Genomic DNA, 21259 nt, shown 5'->3' with positions numbered 1-21259 from the left:
CTATGACACTGTTCCATGGCGCTTTCAGTGTGATTATTATTGTATCTCTTTTTTCATGGCTATGTTTTTAGCCAAAACTAAAAAGGGATCTACCAAGTAGCATCAAGCATTTAAAAATATGTCATACGGGCATACATATTTTTCCTCTTAAAATCTGTGGTGCTGTTGCCATTGGGTTTCTTGTAAGGCAAACTGGGTCCCACTAGGAACCCCCAGAGGATCAGTATCTGACCCCAAACAAAAATATGCACCTCCAAACCAGTGACTAGGAGATGGCTGCATGAGGTATCTAGTTTGTATATCCAATTTGAGTCCATTGTGTGTCCCTGAAAACCTGTGGATAAAAAAGGGAAAGAATTTCTGGATCTGTTTCGATATTACCAGAAGTGACACTTAAAAATTCACAATTCTTAAAAAGTGTCAAACATTGTTAAAATATTTGAGTGAAATGTTTGTTTACATCTTATTTACAGTGCAATAAGATCTTGTCATTGGTCTTTATTTTTCCTTTTGAAGAGTGATTAGGTTTAGGCTGATGGTCAAACAGTGTCTCGGTATGATCACATGACACACAGTCCATGCCAAAGAGATGGCCAGTAGAGGGAAGCAAAGACGAGCAGACGAGTACTTCTTTGTATGCCCAGGAGTGGAAAGGTTTTCCTGTATTTCTTTTAATTCAGTCTTGTTCAGAGCGTGGGATACTGTGTGATAAAATTATGTGGTTTAAAAAAAGGATGACAAATGTCGAGATAATTGTCATGTGCCCTGCCATGTAAAAAATTAAAACAGCTTTACAGAAAATGGCGGCTATCTGATTTCTTTGAGTTCATCTTCATCAGACAGATGACATTTAACTGAAATAAGACGACCAACTTAAATACACCTGTGTTGCCAGGAAGTTAGAATGGCTAATTCTGGGTACTGGTTTAGGCACTGTTGCTTCAGTGAGGAAATGCAATTGTGATTGTAATAGAGGTCTCTACGAGCATTTGTGCGCAGGAATTCAAGACGAGCTGGAAAGAGTAAATAAGGCCAAGACTGAGTAACATCAATTTACAACACTGTCATTTATTCTGTTTACAAACATATGTAACAAATTATCAGATCTTCAAAATAATCTAAATGATAGGAAGGAATGAACTGGACTACAGTCATGATCAGAACAGATCATTATAAATACATGTTATCCTTTTGGGGTGGAGGGTTGCTTCACCTTAAAATCCTTAACAGTGCCTGTGCTGTGATCGCGAATAATTGTATAATCCACTGCGTGATGCTGTAGCATACAACCTGAAGCAGATTCCCCACACGAAGCGTGACTCACTGTTTGTATGATATCGTACCACATCCTGTATGATATCTGCAAAGAACTGAAAGCAAAAGCAAAAGGTTTCATATAGGTCATTGATTGCAGACCTGCAGAAGACAGTTAGCTGGGAAGGCGACACTTTGGAAACGTAAGTACTGTGTGGTAGCAGTACTGCAAACAGGTCAATATACTATATAAATTGTTATTGGCAATACAAGCTACGTTACTCCTGAAAAAGACTACAGTTGCAGGTTCATTATTAAAATATCTTCTTAAAATATCGTGTGCCTAAGTCATATTGTTGAAAACTTGCAAAACTGCAATAGCATACTGTGGCTGTTCTGTTAATTGTTGCAAGATAGATGTAATATGACCAATTACAGTATCGATGAGTAGTTAAACAGCATGCTTTGCACCATTTATCGTAAAGTATATATTTTTGCGCGCCCTTTCATGCTGTTGTTTTATCACCAGTGTTTTAGGGGAATTCTACTTTGTGCGTCACACTAACTCAGAGATTTCCCGGAATTCCCCGGCTTTGCTGATTTAGCACATCAAATGTCTCTGATGTTTATTGGTTTGCTTGCCCTCATTATTATTATCATTTATTCTTCTAGCTGTTGTTGTTGTTGTTGTTATTATTAATAATTCTTCTTCAGCTCTAACTGCACCTAAACCGTTTGGTTTACAGACACCAAACTAGTGCCAAATCGACCAGTTCGTACACCATTGGTGTGCTTGTACTTTTAAAAATTAATAGTTTTAACGATATTTAAAAAAATAAAAAAATAAGGCCCGCATTCTTCTGTTACAAACTTTTTAAACTGCCATATCTCTGCAAATTTTCTCTCGCTTTACATGCATAAATTACACATCAAAACAGAGCTACACTTGTGCAGATTCTCAAAATGTCTTCAGTTCAGCGCTGTGATGAATGGTTTTTGAATTACGAGCCTTTGTTATCTCCTCACTCTAACCAGATTAACATTCGATTTTTAAATTTTTGCATTGTCGCCAATCAGAGAGATGCGCTGTGCGCTGTCAGGCTCAACCGCAAGAGACAGAATGCATTTGAAGGGAGGGGGAGAGAGAGAGACGGCAAGTCCAATACACTGATATTCAGGAGTTCACGTCAGCGTTTGAAAAATACTTGCTTTAAGCAGCCATATCTCTGTGAATTCTGGCTCTACGCGTGTAAGTTATACATCAAAACGGAGGATACCTTGTGCAGATTGTAAACATGTCTTTTTCAGTGATGACGGTTTTAAAAATATCACTAATTTTACCCCCATTCAAAACTATAGGCGAGAACAGCAGGAGTATTTCACCCCTGCGTTTGAAAATACTTTTTTTAAACAGTCGTGTCTCCATGAATTCAGGCTCTACACACATGAATTATACATCAAAATAGAGGTACACTTGTGCAGATTCTAAACATGTCTTCAGTTTGTCATTTATGAGCCGAAATAGTTGCTGAGTTCACTCTCCACTTTAAGTCATGTAAACACAATATTTTCTCAAAGGGAGCTCACAGCATCAGACACAGAGAAGGGAGGGAGACAGCACACGCCAACTTGAATAGTGCGTATGCTCACGATGCACACAGGCAACCACACATCATATTTTCTTCAGAAAATGTACACAAATCTAGTTATACTGTTAGTGTCTTACACAGTGTTATACTGTGACATACTGGGGCTAACAATTTTTCAGTTAAAAAGAGGAAGGAATTTATATTATGGTTGTTTATTGCAAGAAAGCCTGCATTTACAAAGGAGGCCTGTTTCAACAGATCACTGTGTATTTCCTATTTTACCCTCTCTCTGTGCTCGCTCTCTGCCTGGATGTCCAATACAATAGTGGAGCTGCTGTTCAGTGAGATGGAGAAGTGGAAGATTGGGCCCCATTACCCAGACCTGGGGTGGTCCTGCAGGCACGGGCCAGTGAACCTGTTGGGAGACACAGATCTGATCCTGCAGATCCCCCTCAGTGCCAACACCAGCCTGCCGGTGTGGGAGAGTGTGCGTGCAGCTCAGGTGGAGGTGGAGTGGACCGTGAGTCCTTACAGCATTAACATCTGCATCACTCCTTTCACCTCCCCAAAAGCAAAGGCGCTCCCCCAGACCAAGGCTCCGACCGCAGCCCAGCCCATGACCATACCTGGAACCCAGTCCTTGGCGCTAACTACAGTCCAGCCTTCGTCCCTGCCTGTGAGCCAGACACAACCCTTTGTTCAGTCACTGTCCCTGGATACATTCCCACCCCAGCCTTGGAGAGCACCCTATCCCCATATATTTTTCCCACCTCACCCACAGCCCCTCCCTGCACCCCTCTCTCAAACTCTCAGCCTGACCCAGCCCCTTACCACAGCCCACCCTCAGCCTCCTCTCCAGCCAATCACCACCGCCCAGGGCGCTGTCACCAACCTACTGTACCAGCCGGGCCCCAGAGCCGAGTGGGTCCAGCAGGCCTGCTTCTACACCAGACCCTCCGGGCAGGTGTGCATCTGCGACCACTTCCTCCTGGGCTGGTGCCCGAATGGGTTCGACTGCGAGCAGCATCACACACCTTACCCTTTCCACTGGCAACTGTGGTGCCAGGACACCTACCAGTGGGTCAGCACCTCCCACTCCGCCCAGGTCAGGCTGGAGAGGCTGTACTGTGACAAGGACAGAGACATCGTCAGGCTGCAGGAAGGGTGGGTTTCTTCCCTTCATCTGCCTATTCATACATACTCCAGACTGTGTTTTAGGCCAGAGATTGAAGTCCTGTTTGAAATTATGATTACACTTACAAACAACGATACTTTAATATTACAGTAAATTCTTGTTGAATGCCCAGTGAATTCCGAAAACTCAGCATGTGGTACTGTATCCATCAGGTTAATGCACATCCTCATTCATTCATTCACTCACTCAAGACGTGTGTCCCACAGGAATTGGATGTTCACCCTCAACTTTGACACAATGACAGTGGGAGACTCGGGGAAGTATGGCAAAGCCAGGAGACTCTCCAACAGCAGCAATGCAGCAATGAACCCCTATTTCCCCACAGAGTGGCGCTACTACTGGTGGAATGACTACACATGGGAAAAGTACAAAGAAGTAAGAAACTCATGAAAACTGGCCCTTTTGCTCTGATGATATCAAGATTACCAAGGTTATTGAGTAGTTTGATTAATGTTAACTTACTGTAAAACTTCACCATGTTTTTTTCCCCCCAAAGTAGCCTACTTAACAAATATTATACAGTGCTCTTTGGTAGCAGCTCAAACAGAAATCACTAATAAAGTAAGTTAAACACTGTCATTGCAACCTATGATGGGAGAGCACAGTCTGTAAGAATAGCAGTATCACTGTGAATTTAGGCTACCATGATCCGAAAGACAGCTTGTTTTGTTCGTTTATGTTTAATCTAATTCATGAACAGATGAACACGCATAAGGCAAATTGAATTCACTAAAACAACCTCATTTAGCCTAATGTAAAACAGTATTTGTTTGTGCTGCAAAGTCATTAGTCCAGTGCTCTTTCATTTTATAGTCACGAAAAATAAATATAATTTTCCGCTGCGTTTATTTGAGGCAGGCGTTTATTTCACTGAAAGGGTCACGCATACCGGCGACTATAAGAGGCCTGCATTTATTGGAGACTCGGCTGTTATTGGAAGTTGTACAGTATAAATTGTTCTGCAGTTTTGTCTTAGGTTATCTTGGGTTTCCTCATGTTTAAGACTGTTGGAGTACAACAGAGCTTAACCGCTTTTCCTGCTGCAGGACCTGGTGTTCACCATGGAGGCGGGGGATACCAGATGCCGCTTCTTCATCGGGAAGCAGCAGTATGAGTTGGACTTAATCAGCCTGATCCAGACCAACCTCAGCACTGGGTTCAAGCGCAGAGTACGACGCCGACCCACCTTCCGCTCACCCTTCTCCATCAAATCGCACCTGAAGTATGAAATATTTATGTGCTCCATGTCATAAGACACAAGACATAAGACGTGTTTTACTGTGTCAGTGCTCCTGCCCCCTAGCTGTGGTGTTTTTGTTTTTCCCTGTCCATGTGCTTTTGTTTTCCTTGTGTTCTAGCCCTGCCCTGCTCTCCTCCCGGTTCTCCACCCGCCTGATTGCTCATCGCCTTCACCTGCCTGCCTGCACACCTGCTTCCCATCCTCTCATCAGCCCTGCCCTGTATCTTCCCTGCGTGACCCTGTCCTGTTGCTAACTCGTAGCAGTGTATTTCTACCTGTTTCGTCCCCGCCGGTTTCCTCGTCTGTGTGCTGTTTCCTGTTTCCTGTTTCCTGTTTACGACCTGCCCGTTTTTTGACCTGATTGCTGCCTGCGCAGACTTGCGCAGAGCTGCACAGGTGATGTTTCTCTGCAGACAGAGCTGACGGTATAGAGCTATGCATGCAATGCTGGTCTCTGCACATACAGAGCTGACTGCGCAGAGCTGCGCAGATGATGTTGCTGTCTACGCAGAGCTGCGCACTCTGGGAGGATGCTAGCTGTGTGCTGCTAAGCTTTTCTCTGCTTCTGGAGGGACGTGACACCATTTTTAAATGACGCGGCTCGGTAAGAAGAGAATGCAATGGGGGAGAAAAAACAAGACAACCCGTGATCGCAGTTCCTGCTTTGGGACTCGAACATAGGGCGTAATTTTTGTGTTTGTACACTTACACAACGACACTGGACAGCGAATAACGTTTTCTATGACTTTGTGTCTCTGCTCATTCAAAATAAATATGGCGGCTCCATAAGGAGAGAATGTGATGGGAAATAAGACAGACCATTTTCAAATTACGCGGCATCTATCTATTTATTACACACACGCACACACACACACACACATCAGCCAAATCAGCCAAAATCAATTTGAAAATATCAGCATATTGGATATTGCCAAAAATCCAGTATCGTGCATCCCTAGAATTTGATAATGGAGTTGTTGGGATTGCTAGGAGTACAGGTATTTGTGTTAGTAAAATTAGTGAGCTGATACAGGTGCACCAGTACTTATGGTAGCAGGCTCTGAGAGAGTTCCATTGACTTTAATGTATCGGTCCCATTCTTTTCAATATGAATGTGAATATCATCACAAAATGTATGTGTTGGCATTCATTTATACCAAATTGTCACACATGACAGGTTATATCATATCAAAAACAGAGCTGATGTCTATGAATAGGAGTCTAGTGTATGTCTTGTCATTGCCTTGTCATATGCCTTGTCATTAGTGCATTTCTATGTATTCTTATTTTTGCCTTGTCATATTTCTATATAATGATGTATACACCAAGCCTGTCTTCTCTTTTCAAATCACTGGAGTCATTCTTACAGGTGTACACTACAGCTTGTGGGGCTATTAGAATTGATTTATTGATTCACATGTCTTCCCCTTTCTTTCTTGTGTGATCTTTCCCTCCTCCACAGAACAGGTGAGGCCTCCCAGCCCACTGGTGAAGTCCTTGCCAGTGTCAGTGTGGACCCTCTGCAGGAGTTCAACAGCTGGTACCCCCCTGTGTGGACCCTGAGTCCAGGCCAGGACTTCAGCCTGCTGGAAGTCCCGCCCAGTGCCGAGGCCTACCAAAAAATCCACAGCCTGTTCCACAGCACCATGTCTGAGATAAAGATGGAGATCGTCAGCATACAGCAGGTTCAGAACAAGTTCCAGTGGGACAAGTACCGAAGGTAAGGTGGGGTAATGAGGGAGAACCTGAATCTCAAAGGCAGCGTATGTTTATGTACAGTACCAGTCAAAGGTTTGGACATACAGTACTTTTCTTTCTTTATATTATTTTCAACATTTTAGAATATCAGTAAATACATCAAAACTATGAAACAACACAAATGGAATTATGCAGTGACCAAAAGGTGTTATAAACAAAACCATATTTTTGATTCTTCAAGATATTCAATTTTTTTAATTACATAGGCATCAACTTCACATTTTATATTTGTCTAAGAAACAAATTTCAAGCTTTTAAGCACAAGTCTTTAGATCAAAATGTCTTTGAATACATGTTTCCCATTATCTTAATCAGGTGTGTCCAAACTTTTTACTGGTACTGTACAGTTTATATCACTTTATATTTTGTCTGTAAACTGGCCTTGTCAGGGTTTCAGAGACTTCTACTCACAACAACCGGAAGCTGTCCTCGTAACTGCCTTTCAGGTCCTGTTGCCGGCTGCTTCCACAGTCTTCCTGCAGAGGGTCCCCCTTTCTGTCTGTGCCTTGTCTAATTTAGTTAACCGTTATGTGTAGTTAGTCTAGTCGTGTGTTTTGTATCCTTTATAAGCCCTGCCTGTTGCTTTGTTCAGTGCTTAGTCTTGTGTGCTTTCCTGTGCCCCAACTTTCTCGTAGAGATTCTTTGTCTTTTGAGACCTATCTGTGTTTTTTGCATCATTGCTGCATCAGCCCTCTGCTGAACAGGGACGTTGGCTCAATGTTTCAGGCAGAAGGAGCACATGCAGAGTCACAGCGGGGACTGGAGCGGGCCCCTGGAGCGACACCTGTTCCACGGGACCACGGAGGATGCCGCCAACGAGATCTGCATGAATAACTTCGACCCACGGGTGTCCGGGAAGAACGGGGTGGCATACGGCCGCGGCAGCTACTTTGCGCGGGACGCCAGCTACTCGAACAGGTATGCACCTGCAGGCACGGGGGGCTACCAGCACATGTTCCTCGCCAAGGTGCTGGTGGGCAAGACGTGCGTGGGGAATATCAACTACTGCCGCCCGCCCCGCCTCCACACCAGGAAGCCCAGGTTTGAGCTGTACGACGCCTGCGTGAACCAGGCGCACAACCCCTCCGTCTTTGTGGTGTTCGACAGCTGCCAGTGTTACCCCTACTACCTGATCAAGTACAAAGCCACGTCCGACGTCGTCAAAGTCTTTGAGTGAAGCGCTTTTTTTACAAGCACATCCTGAAATACTGTTACCGGGAGGTAAATGGCACCTTTTACTTTATCTGAAGGGTCGATGAGGTTCAGGTTGAAGGCCACAGAGTCATTTTAAGATGACATGGCTGGCGGTTTCAGTACATTTGACTGAGAGCTGGCTGTGTAGACACAGGACCTCTACTGTAGCACTTATTAGCACTTGAGCTCTGCTATTCCAATGGTGGCCAGCAGTGGAGGGTAAGCTCCAAAGCGTAGCAGTGAGAGGGATGCTGTTCATCATCGTCCAAAAGGATCAAGGATGTTTAGAAAACGAAGTTACCTTTGCTATTGATTTGCACATTACATCCCAGCACTTCACTGCTTTGGTAAAATATTGCGATGAAAAAATGGGATACTGCAAACAAACACAGTTCTCATTGCTTTCTATGACACTGTTCCATGTCGCTTTCAGTGTGATTATTATTGTATCTCTTTTTTCATGGCTATGTTTTAGCCAAACCTAAAAAGGGATCTACCAAGTAGCATCAAGCATTTAACAATATGTCATATGGGCATACATATTTTTCCTCTTAAAATCTGTGGTGCTGTTGCCATTGCGGCTTCTGACAGTGGAAATGGGTTTCTTGTAAGGCAAACTGGGTCCCACTGGGAAGCCCTAGAGGATCAGTATCTGACCCCAAACAAAAATATGCACCTCTAAACCAGTGACTAGGAGATGGCTGCATGAGGTATCTAGTTTGTATATCCAATTCGAGTCCATTGTGTGTCCCTGAAAACCTGTAGATAAAAAAGGGAAAGAATTTCTGGATCTGTTTCGATATTACCAAAAGTGACACTTAAAAATTCACAATTCTTAAAAAGTGTCAAACATTGTTAACATATGTGAGTGAAATGTTTGTTTACATCTTTACAGCATATTGGACTGAGACCGGGAGTGCAATAAGATCTTGTAATTGGTCTTTTTTTTCCTGTTGAAGAGTGATTAGGTTTAGGCTGATGATCAAACAGTGTCTCGGTATGATCACATGACACACAGTCCATGCCAAAGAGCTGGTGGATGAGATGCAGGTGGGGAAGACTACGTACTGTTGCCCACCCTGACTTAACCCCATGATGCAAGCATACGAATGCTGTACCTGTTTGAATGAGCGGGTCAGTCTGTCTTTATGGTGTTCCACAGCTACTAGTGTTACCTGCACTTGAAATACAAGACACTGACATTGTTACCATCTTTGTATAAGGAATTCTTTCAGAGAAGACCTGACAAAGTGTTTTATGTTTTATTTATTTTTTTAATGGAGCAATGCCATTTCATTTGAAATGTAAAGAAGTCAGTTGAGGGTCAGGTGGGTTCAGAGTATTTGACTGTGGTCTTCTATGACTGGATGGTGTTGAGTCTGCCACGCTGCTACCCATAGCTCCTCTGCTCTAACAGTAATCAGCACTGGTGCCATCTGTAGCGGCCAGTAGAGGGAAGCAAAGACGAGCAGACGTCGTCCAGGAGTGGAAAGGTTTTCCTGTATTTTTTGAATTCGATCTTGTTCAGAGCGTGGGATACTGTGTGATCAATTATGTGGTTTAAAAAAATAGTACTAGGATGACAAATGTCAAGATAATTGTCATGTGCCCTGCCATGTAAAAAATTAAAACAGCTTTACAGAAAATGGCGGTTATCTGATTTCTATGAGTCCATCTTCATCAGACAGATGACATTTAGCTGAAATAAGAGGACCAATTTAAATACACCTGTGTTGCCAGGAAGTTAGATTGGCTAATTCTGGGTACTGGTTTAGGCGCTGTTGCTTCAGTGAGGAAATGCAATTGTGATTGTAATAGAGGTCTCTACGAGCATTTGTGCACAGGAGTTTGAGACGAGCTGGAAAGAGTCAATAAGACCAAGACTGAGTAACATCAATTTACAACACTGTCATTTATTCTATTTACAAACATATGTAACAAATGATCAGATCTTCAAAAATAATCTAAATGACAGGAAGGAATGAATTGTACTACAGTCATGATCAGAACAGATTATTATAAATACATGTTATCCTTTTGGGGTGGAGGGTTGCTTCACCTTAGAATCCTTAACAGTGCCTGTGCAAACCAGGTCCTCTTCAAAAAGTGCACTGATACAAGAAATATTCTAAAAAAAAAATTCATAGTGTCTGCTTGTAATCTCAAGTGTGCATACCTGGCATTCTCAGGTTTCTGGAGAAGATTAACATCCGTGTGTGTGTGTGTGTGTGTGTGTGTGTGTGTGTGTGTGTGTGTGTGTAAGAGACAGTGAGATGTGGCATAAAACCGTCTATTACTCCAATATGTATTTTCATGAACTCTGCATTACATGACATCCATATATGGCGAAAGCATGTCCTGTAAGACCTGCTTATTCTACAGGGATAGCCATGCTACAATGTGCTAAATGTAGGTTTAGCACAAGCAGTACTTCTCTGAAGACTGCTCTGAAGACCTTGAAGGCTGCAGCAATTAACATATTGGTTTTCATATTCTGAAAAAGGCATTCTTCAAGGAGAGTCCAATAAGCTTCAAGGTGCTGCGTTCAAGTTATTTATCATTTCATAAGCGATCCCTCCCTCATTGTTGACGTTTGGTTGATACTGTAATGACAGTCTGCTGGGTCATGCCAAATTTTTTTACCAACTATATCAGGCCAAGCAGAAGCAGATGGGTTTGCTGGAGGAACAGTAAGGTCTGGTCTGAAAAATAAAATCACATCACAGAGTGCCACTGGAACATCACCTTGGAAAACAGGAAATTGCAGTGCCAATTAGCCCATTCACAGCCCTACTGAGTAGAAAAGGGTTTCACGCTTGCAGACTGGCTTTGAAAGTGTTGATTTACATCTTTTTGACCTAGAAGCTCCATTCCTACATATTGCACTTACAAGCGGGGCTACTGAGCATTTAAGGTCACATGGGATTGTTTGCTGTTTGTTTTGCTGTTGCTAACCAAAAAATTAAGAAAACAATCATGCTATTTCACAGTAAGTCATGCTGTAATAATGTAAGTGCTTTATGAATGCCTAAATGCCTGCCAAAAATATGAATTTGTTGCGATACCTTTTAAGAATTTAAGATACCTTTCAAGAACATGATACAAATTACACTAAGCAATGCCATGTGACCATTAAAAGACATTAAAATTGTTACTCAGATTAACAAAGGCTTCGAAGGTTAGCAGATACGCACACGCAATTTTTAAGACAAAGAACCACAGAGACAAGTTCTTTAAAATAGAAGTGGAATTACATCAGCATCAATGTGGAAAACATAAATCTTTTTTTGAAACTTCCACAAAAAAATAAAGTATTAAATGTCAAGCAAACAGTTTCAACATTATAACAGAATAAAAATATATGAAAATCCTAACAATCTCACCTTGTGCTCAGGATTGGGCTATGTAACAAGGGCTTTTTCCCTAAGTCAAGGTAGGCCAAGAAATGCTTGGTTTGCTTCCCTAGAGTAACCTTTCCCTTTCTGTACAAATAGAAGAGATCAGCATAACCGGAGCACTCACTGCACAGAACAACACAAATATAACCGAGGGTAACACAGAAAAACACTGGAAAAGAATGACATTTAAAAGTAAACATCATAAAAAACAAAAGCATAATCATTAACCAGTTTTCCCCCCAAAAGGCATTATGCTCTTGTCTAGTTTAATTTGTTTTACAAAAGGGATCCTTCGCCCTCTCTCTCTTTCTCTCAGTATTTCTCTCTCTCTCTCACTCTCCTCTGCACGGCCTCCTTCCCATAGTGCAGATGGATACACCACAGAGAGGCCTAGGGGGACACGGGCTCCACAGTAGCCTACCGAAGCAGCATCCGAGAAGAAGGGAGCACAGAGGAGGCACGGCTGCCCGCGCGGGGAGGGACAAAGACCGAGACAGTGGGGGGGTGTGGGGGGGCTCAGGGGAGTGGTGATGGTCGCTCGCAATGTCCTGAGGGGGGGAGAGAGGTGCGCGGGTGTCGGGGGGGGGGGGGGGGGGGGGGCAGAGAGCTGGAGGCCGGAGCCCCCCTGCCGGGCCCTCACTCGCAGGCCAGCTTGCTGTCGAAGCTGGAGAGGCCGATAGCGAAGGCCTGCAGGGCGCACATGGGGTAGTTGTAGTCCAGCGTGAACACGTCTTCCGCCACCCGTCCAAACTGCATCACGATGTAGTCCGCTGTCAGGAAGAAGACGGGAAAAAAAACACCTCAATACTTCCTCCCTTTACCTCAACTCAGACTGACTTGCTGACTTATGGGAAGAGATCCAGACAGGAGATGTGGTGCTATTCATGCAAACGGCTGTACCGTGCAACACAGTTAGTCACAGTTACTGTCAATACTCACTGAGCAACGTCTGAATGAGCGTGCTGTACTGGCATTTTCACTTCTCAATTTTCAAACAAAAGACTGCTATTGACTTTGGCAAGCGTGTGCGTAAATGCGAGGAGGAAGCATTAGAGTGAGCGTGGGAGGTGAAGACGCGCTGACAGGACGGTAAACGGTGCCGCGACTCACGGTCGTTGTCGTGGACGATCTGGAAGTTCTTGACCGAGGCCTGCGTGACGCGGCCGTGGAAGTTGAGCACGTAGGACTGCGTGTCGTCGTTCCACACCGGCGCCTTGTTGTGCAGCTCGATCAGGTTGTCCAGGGAGTGATTCTGCCACTTGGTCAGCAGGCTCTCCTGCTCCTGAGGGTACGCAAAGTGCACAGCACGTACTTCAGTCTCCACACGGCCTCGTAAAGTGCACAGCACACTTCTCCATGAATACATCCTACCAAAGTGCACAGCACACTTCTGCCTGAATACATCCTACCAAAGTACACAGCACACTTCAGTCTTCACACGGCCTCGTAAAGTACACAGCACACTTCTGCCTGAATACATCCTAACAAAGTACACAGTACACTTACAGTACAGTACAGTCTCCTGACTGAACTGCAGTTACCATGCATAAATTCCTCAGACATCTTTGATGTTAACAAGCAAATTTTCTTCCATAGCTTGTGCAGCACACAGATATATATATAAAGTAACAGTGTGCCTCTTTACACGTCATAGCCAACAGTTGTGCCTTCCTGAAGCCTTTGTCATGCTAAACAGCTAAATCGGGCTGAGCTCAGTTAGTGCTTAGATGAGGGTCCTCTAGAAATACAAGCCTACTGCTGGAAGAGGCGTTGCTGAGCCAGCTAGGGTAAAGATGTGCCAAGTAAATCCAATGCTGCAGTACAACGATGCAGGTACTTATCATACAGGCCCTTATCAAAAGAGCAGGGGTGTTAACCAACGTCCTGGTTAAATTCCCACATTGGCTCTCTACACCTGGCCACCTAATCATCCTTAAATTTGTGTGGCAGCACAGTCTCTTTCATCCCCTGCACACCCTGAAGCCTTCCTTCCTGGTAAAATAAATAAAACGCATGCGCAGGAACGGCAGTGTGATGTAGACTCACGCTGGTCGGTCGCACCGGCACCCTCTCGAAGTTCATGTTCATCCCGGGGATGATCACCGTCATCTTGCGAGGCCCTTTGAACCCCAGCACATTGGTCTCCTGCAGGGAACAGATCCCAGATCAGTCTCGAGGGGAGCGGCGCTCGGGTTCCATGACAGGTCGTCAAAGAGGAGGAGGTGAACAACCATAAGGGGCAGAAGTGTAGCATAGTAGTAAGGAGCAGGGCTCCTAACCCAAAGGTTACTGGTTCGATTCCCCTGCTGGGTCACTGCTGTTGTACTCTCTGGTCACTTGGTACTTAACCCACAATTGCCTCAGTAAAATATCCATCTGTATAAATGGACAACATTTGATACGCTTCTGTTCTATTGTGCTGGAGACGAGCGTCTGTTAAACGCATGTAATGCGATGTAATTTAATGAAATGAATGGCGTTTCCGGCCAGACTCACGTAGCAGATAGCCGCCAGCTCCTGCCTCGTGTTGCTCTCCTCCAGCAGTGCGCCAGGCGTCTTGGCGGGGTTGGAGCCGTTGTCGTACACCGTAAACTTGGTCCCCATGAGGTTGGACCTGAGAAAGAACACAACCAAAGTAAAAAAAAAAAAAAAACAGTCCCCAACTGAGTGTTCCCGTTAGCCTTTCAGTTCACCCCCTCAGCGCATTAATAGAGGGGAACAAAGGACTGGGACTCAATAGGACTGAATCAATGAAGCTCACAGTCCCCACTGTGAAGGCACAGTGATGAAGAGGCAATGTGGGGGGCAGAGCAGCATTTTGGCACCTCAGTTTCCCCACGAAGCTCTCGCCCTCACGGGACAGGTCTGTGGCATCCACCGAGATCAGGTAGTTCGACGTCTTGCTCTTCTTCCTCTTCCTGCCCGCCAACAGAAAGACCTGAGGATGAGAGAGAATGAAGGGTGAGAATATCGTCCATCTTCTTCATCTCTTTCACAGTTAACACAAGGGACTGGGTCGGTATTCACATCGCCACACTGACACATTACAGCGCAGGTGGGCCATGGCTTCTGGCCCGTCCCTCCTCTCCCCCGCTTTACCTTCCTGCCGTCCTCCTTCTCCAGGTGCATGAAGTAGGTGGGGTACAGGCCGCGGTCCATGCCCTTCTTGTCCCGAGTGATGCGGCACTTGACGGTGACCCCGCGGGGGGCAGGCCGCAGCACGAACTCCTCCAGGTTGTCCACCTCTATCGAGGGCCCCTCTGCAGTCGGGGACCCGGGGGCCACGTAGTCCTGTGACGGAGCGGGGAGAAAATCGACGAAAAAGAAGAGAAAGATGTAGATGTGATTACATGAAAGACACCGGCAGGCAGAGAGAAGGTTCTGAATATAAACTGAGATGGCCCATTTTCTATTCTTAATCCTTTCCCGGGTAACGGCCAGGAATAAATTAAGAGAGAAAATGATATAGGCCTATACAGAGTCAGCTGGAGTTTGCCTCTGAAAGTGCTGCAGCCAATGTAAATATTTTAAAGCTGGAGGCAGACAGCGAAAATGGTGGGACTGAGGTGTCGGGGGGGCTGGGGGGTGAGCTCACAGTGGTCGACTTGGTGCTGGAGGCAGAGGCAGGTCGAGAGCTCTCTGCACGAGGAGAAAGGGACCGGGCGTGATCTTCCTCTTCTTCCTCCTCTTCCTCCTCGCTGGCCTCATCGTAGTTCATGCTGCCCGAGAGCCCTGCCCAGGGGAGGAACGAGACAGATACGAGAGAGGACAACAGGAAAGGAGGAAAGAGGAGGGAAAGACAGAGAACATACAGAGAGCTGGGTCAGGGCCAATTCACCTCTGTGTATTTACACAGGCCAGCTCAGAGCAGACCGTTTTCTCAGGATTATTCCCAGAGAGCCCTGCTCTCGTGTTCCACTGCACAGATTTGTCATCGCAGAGTAAATATGAATGTTGTCATACTGTGTGCGAGCAATGAAACATGAAAAGAATAAAAATTCAAGAAAATGCAGATTTCGCCCCAGTTCATGAAGCTTTTGATGTGCCTAGCATGACTCATATGTTAATACCATAAAAATGCAAATAAATCAACTATTATGACACTTCAACAATAAAACAGATTTATAGGCAGAACAGAGAGATTTTAGATGCGAGCCTTCAAGAAAAAAAACATTTAAGCCCGCTGCCCGAGGAGAGTGGGTCACAGAAACCTGCGTTAGGGACAGAGGTGTGATTAGTGAGCATGCTGTAAAATCAGGAGAGAAGCTGGAGAGAGACTCTGGAAACCCCACCTAGCCAAAGCCCGGAAAGTCTAAACAGGTAGGGGGGGGGGGCGTCGCTGAGGATCCCAGGCCCCCCCACAGCGGAGTTCCGTTAAACCGCAACAAAATCCCAGCAGCCCCCGCCGGCCCCCCCGTCTCACACTGCACCCCATTCAAAGAGCAGCCGAATCAACACCGAGCTCTACTGCAGCTACCGCTGCACTGAGGGAGATGAAACAGTGTGGGGATGCTGGGAAGGATTCCACCCCAGCGGGTGCGGAGAGCTGTACCTCCAATGCATGTGGTCCCTGTGGACGCACTGTAAATCTCACCCACGTTTCTGTAAGTTACTACTGAAAGTGAGGCTTACATTACATTACATTATTGTAATTTAGAAGTCAATCTTATCCAGAGCAACTTGCATAGGTTACAGTTTTTACATGTTATCCATTCATCCAATTGTGAGTTCAGTACCTTGCCCAAGGGTAAAGCAGCAGTGCCCCGGGGGGAATCAAACTGGCGAACTTTCAGTTGCAAGCCCGGCTCCTTACCACGATGCTACATTGCTGCCCTTAGGTTAGGTTTATTGCTATTCAACAGACATTGTTTGCCAACAAACTACACATAATATATGCAGTTTATTTTTTAATGACTACCTATGTAGAGTTATAAAGCCTCTGCATTTTCATTAATACTGCTATTTAGCAAGAGCTGTAGCAAATATCTGTTTTACTATAATCATTACACACTGCATTCCCTCTTCTGTTGACTGCTAGCACGCCGTGATCCCGCAGATCCTGACAGAAGGGGGACAGCGGGTCTGGATGCTACACCTCCACCTCAGCCTGTGTCAGCTAGTGATGGGAGAGTGAGGCTTCATGAACCCCAGAATGGGTGGAGAGTCGTCATGTGCTACTGGCGACTCAAAGGCTGAACCAATCACAGCGTTTTCCCATGGAGAGCAAAGCCAGTGATTGACAGCGTGTGGTGGCCCTGCCTATTATCGGGATCGTGAAGCCTCGCTCCTCCATTACGAGCGTCAGCCAGCCCTGGTCCGAGAGAGGCTGTTCACTACCTGACCGGAGTAGTTTCTCTCTGGCCGACAGAGGGCGCTGCGGCCCTTCAGAGGCAGGCTTCTCCTCCTCCCGCTCCGCCTCCGGCCTCGGTTCTCCCGGCTGCACTGCCCTTTTGTGGGCGGAGTCAGCGAGAAGGGGGGTGGGGTCCCGCGCTGCTGCAGACACAATCATACGCACCGCACCACACTTCATGACACAACACAGAGGTGGGTGGGAGACTAGCATGCTGACTCATCGTCAGTTGTAACTAACACTTTTATTATTATGTCACGATGTCCTGTAGAAAAGCAGTGTGCTCTCCTTCCCATCTGTGAGCATGTAGCATGAGTATGAGCTCTCGCATGTAGAACATTATCACCGGACTCTTACTTTTGTAGTGGAACCTTGCAGTTTCACCATGACAGCCTATAGACAAGACCACGGTTTGGGCCCAAGATGTCGTATTTCAGTGGCAGTCAGGGCAAAAGGCTGAACCAATGGCTATGGCTGTGGCTGTGGCTATTGTAACAGAGATGTCATCGGGAAAAGCATATCTCTGAGGCCAGATGTCTGATTTAACTCTGCTGTGAGTGTGCGGTAACTGCACGGAGGCTGTGCCGCTAACCTCGTTTCTGCAGCAGCTCGTGGATGTCGGTCTTGGGCTCCAGCAGCGTCTCCGTGTCCCCGTCCCTGTCCGGCTCCTCGGCAGGCGGGGACTGCGGCTGGCTGACGGACAGGACCTGGATCTTGGTGCCCAGGTCTGGGGTCTCCGCCGCCAGAAACGCAGCGGGGCCGTCGATACCTGCCGGGGTGTCAGCCAGCATTACTGCCTGGCCATCTAGCAACACTTTCACAACAGTAGCTTACGTGAAGCCCCTTATTTCTTCAGATGTTGCATTTTCTCAAGCTGAACCGTAGAACTGAACATGTGGGCTTGATATGAGCAAAAGCCAGGACAGATTCTGGGTTTTTCCTCAACATAAGAGGGACATTGAGGCCAGACCTGTCATTACTCCCCGCCTAGTGCTTTCCTCCACATGGCTGTCCTGCTGCCTTCCCCTGCATATGTGAGGGCTGACTGGTGCTCGCCTGTGCATCTGAGAGCTGTCCTGTGCTTTCTTGTGCATCTCAGAGGTGCTCTGTGCTTGCCTGTGTATTTGAGAGCTGTCCTGTCCTTGCCCGTGCTTCTCAGAGGTGTCCTGGGCTTGCTGGTGTATTTGAGCTGTGCCCTGCCTCCCTGTCCTTTACTCTCTCCACCCCCCTGAAAAAACCTTGGCTGGCAGAAGAGAGCCTGCCTGGGCTTGTCTAACACTACCCTGACGATTCGCTCCTCTATACGGTCCAGGGCTGCAGGAGACACTGCAAGGACACACATTACATCATTGCTCTTATCATTTGTTAGAACATTGTGTAAAACTCTGGTTCTTTCTTACATGCGAGCGGGGGAAAAAAACTGACTAAAAGTCAGGTCCCTTTTCACCCTGCTGGGCCTCCATGACTGCCTGACTGAAATTCTGGAAGTTAACTGACTAAATGACTACCATCCTGGAAGTAACCCAACTGAGAGTCTGGAAGCTTTTTTCTGCTACTTCACTGACATCACCCGAGCAGACTGATTGTAAGTAAACTGATCGTCTAATTATGCTGACTGACTGAGTCACCTTCTGTCACTTGACTGACAGACTAGCTGAGTGACTGAAAGTAAATTGACTGAGTAACTGAGACTGAACTTACTCCCCCTCCCCCAACCCTCCCTTACCATCAACAATGACATCGCTGGTAATGCTGTGCCGGGACTCCACAAGGGGGGCCTGTTCCTCAGTGCGGGGTGGCCGGGTGCGTCGGGGCCGGGCCTCTGGGTTTGGCTGCACCATCAGGGGCTCCCGACGCTTCCGCCGCTGCTTCTGCTCCAACAGCGCCCTCTGTGGGACAGGAGGAAGCAGGACAGGGGAAAAGGGAGAGAGCAGGGGGACAGCTTGAACCTTTTTGTAGGACTATACACAAAGCTTTGCTTAGAGGTACTGACCAGATTTCACTTTCTCACCGAACGCTTCTTAATTTTAGATAGCAAGGTGACCTAGCTGCTGCTTCTGATCCAGATCAACCACAACCCCTTTACCATTCTGCTAGGATGCTGGAGGTCTACATGGACACACACACGTACACACACACACACACACACACACACACACACACACACACACACACACACACCCACATACACCTTGTAAGCTGGCCCAGTCTCGATAAGTGAGGCAACTGAGATAGAAACCTTAAATACTCAATATTTTTAATAACAACTGCAGTATTTCAATAAAGAAAGCTCCAACAGAAACCATATCTTAAACATCCTTAGAGGAACAATGGCTAACACAAAGTCTCTACAACAGGCTCAGAATTCTGGCTCTCCCATTGCTGAGAGTGCACAAATCCCAGGAGCACTTGTGTTAGCGAGATCTGTGCGAAGCGTCTCTCCACTCCACCTAGAACACCTGTCTGTGTGGCGCTGCCAGCCCCGCCCCCTCAGCTCCGAAAAAGAAACGGGAGAAGAAAACAGAAAGAGGCAATGAAAGGGGAGGCAGATATTACTATGGTAACAGCGCAGCAGCGACGGTGTGAAGTGGCTCCTGTCCTTGAGAGACGCCTCTCTGTACCGCAGCCCTCTACACCGCCTCTCTCCCTCTCTGCTGTAGCCGCTGCTGCTGCCAGTCTCTGGGCCACAGCAGGTGAGCCTAAACCAGGGGCCGCTGATGGCTTCGGCAAAGACTGGCGTCACGACCAGCCAGATCAATTAGCTTCACAATACCTTACCTGAGACCCGAACGGTCAAATCAGTACACAGTGGGTTGCGTCAGGAGGACCGGTTTTCGAGGCGCCGGCAGGTTAAATAAAGGGTGTTTGTCTCACAGGAAGGCGAGGTAGGGTGAAATCCATGAGGACAACAGGGCAACCATAAAGGCCGCCGCTGAAGAGTCTGTGTTATCGACGACCACTTATGTGGACGGGTTTAAAAACAGGGAAGAAAGAAAAACTGACTGCCTGACATTTCACTCGAACCGCTGCAGCCTCCCTTAGAACAACATCTGACAGCATGCATTTTAACCTCAAATTCAGCTTGTCTTATTTCCACACAGAGAAAGAGGTTTTGTTATTAAATTCCTGTCGACCATCTACCATGGAAAAGAAACTATGAGGAAGGCGCAGGTTTCCTAGATTATCATGAAAAATGTGATTATAATATAACATTTTTTATAATCTCATCCTCAGACAATGAATGAAAGAGGGAAAACAGCTCTGGGGCAGCAATGGCTGTATAACGCTAAATCACTTTGAAAAGCATCTAACAACGTATTAAAACTCAGATAAAGCATACTACTAACTGACAGAAAAGTGGAGAGGCAGCTATTTCTTTCAAAGCCAACTACAGCAGGTAATACAGCAGAAGGAAAGGGCTGTATAACTACGTGCAGTAACGGCTCTGCCAGCAGCAGCTTCTGGATGGGAGTCTGAGCAGCAAGGGCTATAGACAACACAACACAGTGATGGTTATCGAAAGAACGTGTGCGTATGTGTGTGTGTGTGAGCGCATGCATACTGTATGTTTGTGTGTGTGTGTGTGTGTGTGCACTTGGGCATACATATGTATGTATAGATCAGTTCCTCTCAGACAGAATACGAGCGCTAGGATGTGTTAGTTCTCTGGAGAGGAACACAGTCTTAGTGAAAAAAGCAAAAAGCAAAAAAAAAAACGATTAATTATACCATCAAATTCCAATAGATTCTCATACATTGGCTGTGTAGTCAGGTCAGAAACCAAACCAGCCCTCACACAGTTTAACATAATCTGCAGCTCTTAAGGACTGCTGTCAGGAATTCAGCCGGAGGCCAGCACGAAGCCCAAACCCTGCTACTCTCAGAGACCTGATCAGTTCACTGAGGTCAGGAATCCCACCTCAGGCCAGCTGAGGGCTGGTCCCGCTGCTCTACAGGACCGGGTCGCTTGGTGCTGTCACGAATTTGTTGCTTTCTCCAAACAAGCGGTGACATCACAGACACAGCCTCATTAGCGCTAACGAGCACGGGTTCGGTGCCATCAGTAACGTCTGTGTGTTAGACGGCTCTATTTATGGCAAGAGTGAAGTAATGCTTTCAGACAGAAACAAATGCATTTTCACTCAAATCAAGAAAAAGGATAGCAGTGGCCGCTGAGACATTCCCAGCTGAAGATAACTGCAGGGTAAAAAAAAAATTTAACATTTAAATTTAAATCTGGAAAGGTCCACTGACCACCCCCTCAAATACTCCAGTCCAGTT

General features: G+C 46.1%; 2 protein-coding genes across 5 annotated transcripts in view; one reads left to right on the top strand and one right to left on the bottom strand.

Annotated features, from left to right (window-relative positions):
* The first annotated feature begins 3153 nt into the window (after positions 1 to 3153).
* LOC118770714 (protein mono-ADP-ribosyltransferase TIPARP-like) lies at positions 3154 to 8213 on the top strand. Its single transcript, XM_036518480.1, has 6 exons — positions 3154 to 3519; positions 3625 to 4007; positions 4245 to 4413; positions 5085 to 5260; positions 6741 to 6998; positions 7763 to 8213. The coding sequence occupies exons 1-6, from the start codon at positions 3154 to 3156 to the stop codon at positions 8211 to 8213; spliced, it is 1803 nt and encodes a 600-aa protein (XP_036374373.1).
* Positions 8214 to 12214: 4001 nt separating this feature from the next.
* zmp:0000000711 (tubby-related protein 3) overlaps positions 12215 to 21259 on the bottom strand; it is a 35079-nt gene continuing 26034 nt past the window's right edge. For 3 of the 4 annotated variants that reach the window (XM_036517965.1, XM_036517966.1, XM_036517967.1), the window contains 9 exons: positions 18705 to 18867; positions 17571 to 17747; positions 15224 to 15360; positions 14728 to 14919; positions 14454 to 14566; positions 14125 to 14242; positions 13675 to 13773; positions 12739 to 12910; positions 12215 to 12398 (listed from right to left, as the gene is read on the bottom strand). In XM_036517965.1, the coding sequence (XP_036373858.1) occupies positions 12265 to 12398; positions 12739 to 12910; positions 13675 to 13773; positions 14125 to 14242; positions 14454 to 14566; positions 14728 to 14919; positions 15224 to 15360; positions 17571 to 17747; positions 18705 to 18867 (1305 nt within the window). In that variant the 3' untranslated portion in view covers positions 12215 to 12264. Of the gene's footprint in view, positions 12399 to 12738; positions 12911 to 13674; positions 13774 to 14124; positions 14243 to 14453; positions 14567 to 14727; positions 14920 to 15223; positions 15361 to 16965; positions 17387 to 17570; positions 17748 to 18704; positions 18868 to 21259 lie in introns of those variants that run through there. The other variant, XM_036517968.1, reaches the window with a different exon arrangement.

Source organism: Megalops cyprinoides, chromosome 23 (assembly GCF_013368585.1).
Source record: "Megalops cyprinoides isolate fMegCyp1 chromosome 23, fMegCyp1.pri, whole genome shotgun sequence".
Lineage (NCBI taxonomy): Eukaryota > Metazoa > Chordata > Actinopteri > Elopiformes > Megalopidae > Megalops > Megalops cyprinoides.
This window is presented reverse-complemented; position numbering and strand designations above follow the sequence as displayed.

Bases quoted from the DNA above. Each gene is read 5' to 3' on its own strand.
- LOC118770714 (XM_036518480.1), top strand. From the start codon at position 3,154: ATGTCCAATACAATAGTGGAGCTGCTGTTCAGTGAGATGGAGAAGTGG. The intron at 3,520-3,624 runs GTGAGCCAGACA...CCTCACCCACAG, and splicing joins TCCAGCCTTCGTCCCTGCCT to CCCCTCCCTGCACCCCTCTC. The intron at 5,261-6,740 runs GTATGAAATATT...CCTCCTCCACAG, and splicing joins TCCATCAAATCGCACCTGAA to AACAGGTGAGGCCTCCCAGC.